The following is a 6,027-nucleotide window of genomic DNA, read 5'->3' as shown; positions in this document are numbered from 1 at the left end:
AGCAGAATATCTTTGTTGTAGGGTTATGGATGAATTTTAATTTTCTTGCTTTTAATTTTTTGTATTTTCCAGAAATTCCACAATAAACAGGTATGAAGTTCATAATGTAAACATTATTTTATTATTATTATTATTATTATTATTTAATTATAGTATCAAAGGCTAATGACAGTTTGAGAAAAATATTTATAAATCATAATACAGACCAAGCTTTTATTTTATTTTATTTTATTTTCAAGCTTTTATTTTCTAATTCACAAAGCATTCCTATCAACCAAAGTAAAAAGACCAATGACCCAACAGAAAAATGGGCAATGGATACAAAAAGACAATTTATATAAGAGGGAACATATATGGAATTTAAGCACATGTAACATTACTTAATTTCACTCACAATGATAGAAGTGCAATTTAAAATGATTGTCAGAACCTATCTTTCTACTATCAGATTGGCAAGATCACACTTTTTTCTTAAAGATTTTATTTATTTATTTATTTATTTATTTATTTATTTATTTATTTATGAGAGATAGAGAGAGAGAGAGAATGAGCAGGAGAGTGCTGGGAGGAAGAGGCAGAGGGAGAAGCAGACTCCTTGCTGAACAGGGACCCCGACGCAGGGCTCAATCCCAGGACCCCGGGATCACCATCCAAGCAGAAGGCAGATGCTTAACTGACTGAGCCATCCAGGCTGCCCCCACAAACTATGATTACAAGTTGTGTTGGTGAAGTTTGAGGAGACAGATCCTCTCACAGATTGCTGATGGGAGTGTAAGTCTTACAACTTTTGTAAAGGGTGATAGGCAATATCCTTCAAAATTACAAATGAAGGGGATCCCTGGGTAGCTTGGTGGGTTGGTCCCTGCCTTTGGCCCAGGGCATGATCTTGGGGTCCTGGGATCAAGTCCCACATTGGGCTCCCTGCATGGAGCCTGCTTCTCTCTCTGCCTGTGTCTCTGCCTCTCTCATGAATAAATAAATAAAATCTTTTAAAAAATTACAAATGAAAAAATCAATGAACCTGCAATTTCTCTTCCAAGAGTTTACGGGAGGGATGTAGCAAGATACGTGTAAGTACACAGTTACATGATAGCAAAATATTTAAAATTAAAAGTTCATAATAGCAAGATATTGGAAATAGAAACAAATGTCTTTTGAAAAGAATTGGTTAATAGATGACTATGAAGAACTTTTTTATGTACTGATATGGAATGAGCTATAAGATACTTTGTTAAGAGGAAAAAAAGAGTTAAAACCAGTGTGTATATTATGCTACTATTATACCTGCTATCATGTGTGATGAACAAAAATATATCTATACATCTGTTTTTCTTGTATATAAATAACATCTGACATTTATCAAATAACATGTGCCCAATATACTGTTCTAAGTACTTTATATAACTCATTTAATATTGAAAACAGTCCATGAGAGTGGCACTCTTATTATCATAATTACCATTTTATAGATGAGAAAATTCAGGCACAGAGGGGCGAAATGAAATTGAGAGCAGAGGATAGGGTGGGTAAAAGGCAAGAGAACTGACTGGTGGACACAGAAAGAGGAGAGAATTTTCACTGCACACTTTTCAGGCCTTTCTCATGGGAATGCATCACCTATCGTTAAAAGAATGAGAGGCACCTGCGGTGGCTCAGTCAGTGAAGCATCTACCTCTTGATTTTGGCTCAGGTCATGATCTCAGGGTCGTGGGATGGAGACCTGTGTCGGGGTCCATGCTGAGCAGGGAGGGTGTCTGCTTGAGATTCTCTCTCCCTCTTCTCCTCCTGCACCCTCTCTTTCTCTCTCTCTAAAATAAATAAACAAATCTTAAAAAAAAAGAATGAAAAGAATGTGTCTATTGCGGATATCCCTATATTATACTTACCCAGAGGTGTCCATCTGTGGATGTGGAATGATGGAAGCAACACTGGACCAGGAAACAGAACATCTGGGCTACGAAGCCACTCTATCATTAATGTGTTTTCTCTGGGCCATGGTATCAACCTCTGCGGGGAAAAAAGGGGCTTAAGGGTGATGGTCATGGTGGCATTAAATTCTATCAGTGTTTTGTTACCTATTTGAGAATTTGAGTCATCTGGGAAACTTTAGAACATATAGCTTCTCAAACTCCCATCAGCACATAAACTGATTTAACAGGAAGAAGTACAGGTTGGGGGGCTTTGCATTTTTCAAAAGCCTCTGTCTTAGGCCATTCTGAGTAAAATCAGGTTTAGAAACCCTGCCCTGGACCACATGATCTCTTCCTCCCAATTTTAAATTTCCACATCCCACGAAGTACCGAGCATCCTATTAGATACAAGCAACCCATCATCTGCCATCACCCTTCTCAGTCCATCTAACCTATCTTAGAGGCTGCCTTACCTCCAGGCCCATATAAAAGGAAAATGTAAATTAAAATGGAAGGACTGTGTCTCCTGATCCAGATCTCCACACCCACTGCCATCTTCCATCCCCACCTCCCACTCCACCCTCTTCTCTGGGTGCTGCCTTCCAAAGGCTGAGCCCTAGTTTACAGGATTGCCATTGCCATTCCAAGAGTATGACAAGATACCAAACCCAACATGGAGATAGGAATTTTGACCTGTCTCAGAATTTACACACGGACCTGAATCCTCCGTGGATCCTAACCTCTTTCCAAAGTCATTTTGTGCCCTGCGATGGTACTCTGGGTGTTTCCTATGCTAATCTCTCATTCTGCTAGTTGGTCTTAAAAAAAAAAGTGTACAATGTTCCCATCTTTATGTGATGGTTTGAATAGTCAATGATCTTTCTTCCTTCCTTCCTTTCTTCTTCCCTCTCCTCCACCTCCCCTCCTCCATCTCCTTCCATCAAGGAAAGGGTTCTGACCACTGCTCTTCTTTTTTTTTTCTTTTTTTTTTTTTCGATGTTTCTAGCAGCAATGTCCACAATAGCCAAACTGTGGAAGGAGCCTCAGTGTCCATCGAAAGATGAATGGATAAAGAAGATGTGGTTTATGTATACAATGGACTATTACTCAGCTATTAGAAATGGCAAATACCCACCATTTGCTTCGACGTGGATGGAACTGGAGGGTATTATGCTGAGTGAAATAAGTCAGTCAGAGAAGGACAAACATTATATGGTCTCATTCATTTGGGGAATATAAAAAATAGTGAAAGGGAATAGAGGGGAAGGGAGAAGAAATGGGTAGGAAATATCAGAAAGGGAGACAGAACATGGAAGACTCCTAACTCTGGGAAACGAACTAGGGGTGGTGGAAGGGGAGGAGGGCGGGGGGTGGGGGTGACTGGGTGGCGGGCACTGAGGGGGCACTTGACGGGATGAGCACTGGGTGTTACTCTGTATGTTGGCAAATTGAACACCAATAAAAAATAAATTTATTATTTAAAAAAAAAAGGCCACTGCTCTTCCAGCCTACTTAGTTAGAGAGGAGTATGAGTGTTCATTCAGTTCACCACAAGGCCAAGGGAGAACGTGGCTCCCGCCTCTTGCAGTTTTATGATGAGTCTTTATTTCACAAGGCAGTTATTAATCATGACTGATGCTCACTGACCAAGCCCAAACAATTGTGTGGCACACTCCACATACCACACACAGTCACAAATGTTTGCTTTGCTCACATGGGCTGGCATGAGGATGCCATTTCCGCCTGGGAGGAGCCACCGGACCAGACCTCAGATAGCAGCTTCTGCCTGCGGCAAGAGGCACGGGCATCCAGGTTTTACCATTCTGATTTTCCAGAATAAGCATTCATAATCAGAGGGGTCGGCTGCCAACTTGCCAACAGAGGAGATGTGGAAGGGGAGCACCCATTCCAGAACCAGAGTCCATGGCTCTTTCCAACCTTGGCTAATGACGGCTGGCCCATGTTTGGCCGTGATGACAGGTCTTTTCGAAGATGTATTTTTACCCTCTGGACAAATAGCAGTTGGGCCGAGTGGGGCTTTTTTATGAGTTGAGGTACTCAGAGCTGGAAAATAAACAGGCGGCTAATGAGACGTTCTTATGGAAACTGGCATAAATAATAACAAAGGAAACATCCTGTCCCCTGTGCCAACACCCTCTGGTGAAGGGCTATAAAAGCTGCTGGCCTCTGGCCACCGTCAGACGTGGGGAACTCCGGCCGCGCTCCTGACCTGCCACCTGACCGCCGGGACCATGGGGTGCTGCCCAGGGGACTGCTTCACCTGCTGCCCTCAAGACCAAGACTGCTGTGAAGTGTGCTGCTGCCAGCCCGCCTGCTGCGGTTGCTGCGGTTCCTGCTGCGGCTGCTGCGGTTCCTGCTGCGGCTGCGGGGGCTCTGGCTGCGGGGGCTCTGGCTGCGGAGGCTGCGGAGGTGGCTGCTGCGGGTCCTCCTGCTGCGGCTCTGGCTGCGGGGGCTGCGGCTCTGGCTGTGGGGGCTGCGGGAGCGGCTGCTGCGGGTCCAGCTGCTGCGGCTCGTCTGGGTGCTGCGGGCCCGTCTGCTGCCAGCCTACGCCTGTTTGCGAGACCAAGTGAAGCCCTCTGCCCCCTCCGCGGAGGTGGCCCAAGCAAAGCCTCCACTTGCTGCAGGTGGAGACCCCTTGTCTCCAGGACATCCTTGGCTCCCAAGACAGCGTCCTGCCTCCGTGTTATTTGTAGACGAGGGCTTGTTCTCCCAACGCCTGCCCTGGTATTTTAAGGCCCTGAGAACAAGAGCCATATGCTGGTGAGAAATGGAAGCTGGGTCCCATCCAAAGTGATCCCCGAAGCTCACAGGGAGAATCCCCATGGCTTTATTTTCATGGACTTAAATGTCTTGTCACTATAAGACATCATCTTACTCAAGGTGGCTTTGGGACTGACCCTCCTCCTCAGCTTTCTGCTGCTTTCGAGTGCAAAATTTTCTCTTTGTTAACTTCTTAATAAATTCGAGCTTGCTGGCATAACTGAATTAGTTCTCCCGCCTCTTCCTTGGCTCCCTCTTGGGCACTGGGCCAGGAAAATTTACTCTGGCATCTGCAGTAGTTTTTTTTTTTTAAGATTTTATTTATTCATGAGAGATACATAGAGAGAGGCAGAGACATAGGCAGAGGGAGAAGCCGGCTCCTCACAGGGAGCCCCATGTGGGACTCAATCCCAGAGCTGGGATCATGCCCTGAGCTGAAGGCAGATGCTCAATCACTGAGCCACCCAGGTGTCCCTGTAAATGGATTTTTAAAATGTGGTTTGTGGACCACTTGCATCAGAATCACCTGGGAGCTAGTTAAAATGGAAATTCTGGAGCCCTTCCCGAGAAAGGCAGAATCAGAATCCACAGGGGTGTGGCCTGGCAATCTGTGTTTTAAACAAGAAACCCAGATGTAGACTAAAGCTTCCATGTACTGCATGAGATTCACTTGGGGAGGTTTCAAAAATACAGATTCTTAGGCGTCACTATCAGAGATTCTATCCATTAGCTCCAGGGTGGCAGCCCTGGGATCTGCATTTAAAAAATGCAGTAAATGGGCAAATGCTGAGGCTGGCCAAGGTTTAATCTTGAGCAAGGGGCATGCCTTCCTTCAGCATTATAGCTCTCCAGAATGGTTCTGCAGAAGGGCTTCAGGTTTGGTCAGAACTTTCTGGCAAAGTTGGGAAGAGGCTTTGGTAAAACAAGCTTGCTTTGGAATGGAAAAGATTCCTGTGGCAGAACTTTGTGAACACAGTGCCTATGAATGTTCTGGGGATTCCAGTTCTTTCTTCTAGCCAAATGCTTTGACAAAGTTTCCCTCTTCTGGGTTATGTTTTCTCGTTCTACAACCAGCTGTATCTCTTCTGCTTGAGTCCCAGGGATGAGAGGGGTGAATGTCCATCCTCTAGGTGGGGCCTAAGCCAGGCGTGTTTGAGTCCTGCTGGAAGGTTAAAATTCAGAAGACAGTTGATTCGACTTCTTGCTGAACATGATCTTAAGCTACACGCGTATAAAATTAATTTTTCTCTTGCCTCAGGAGAACAATATTTATTTTTTATTTCTGCAAAGCAATATTTCATTCAACAAACAAGCAAAAATATATTTTTTGATTGTA

At 44.4% G+C, this 6,027-nt stretch overlaps 1 protein-coding gene across 1 annotated transcript; it reads left to right on the top strand.

Annotated features, from left to right (window-relative positions):
* Window positions 1-3,627: 3,627 nt before the first annotated feature.
* On the top strand, window positions 3,628-4,952 carry KRTAP17-1 (keratin associated protein 17-1). The gene has a single exon (XM_072782220.1). It carries the CDS (start codon window positions 4,163-4,165, stop codon window positions 4,499-4,501), a length of 339 nt encoding a protein of 112 aa, XP_072638321.1. The 5' UTR covers window positions 3,628-4,162; the 3' UTR covers window positions 4,502-4,952.
* The last annotated feature ends 1,075 nt before the right edge of the window (window positions 4,953-6,027 follow it).

Source organism: Canis lupus, chromosome 16, assembly GCF_048164855.1.
Source record: "Canis lupus baileyi chromosome 16, mCanLup2.hap1, whole genome shotgun sequence".
In the NCBI taxonomy this organism is placed as follows: domain Eukaryota; kingdom Metazoa; phylum Chordata; class Mammalia; order Carnivora; family Canidae; genus Canis; species Canis lupus.
The sequence above is the reverse complement of the archived record's forward strand: the minus strand, read 5'-3'. Positions and strand labels throughout refer to the sequence as shown.

Excerpts from the sequence above, each read along its gene's own strand:
- KRTAP17-1 (XM_072782220.1), top strand. The coding sequence starts at position 4,163 with ATGGGGTGCTGCCCAGGGGACTGCTTCACCTGCTGCCCTCAAGACCAA.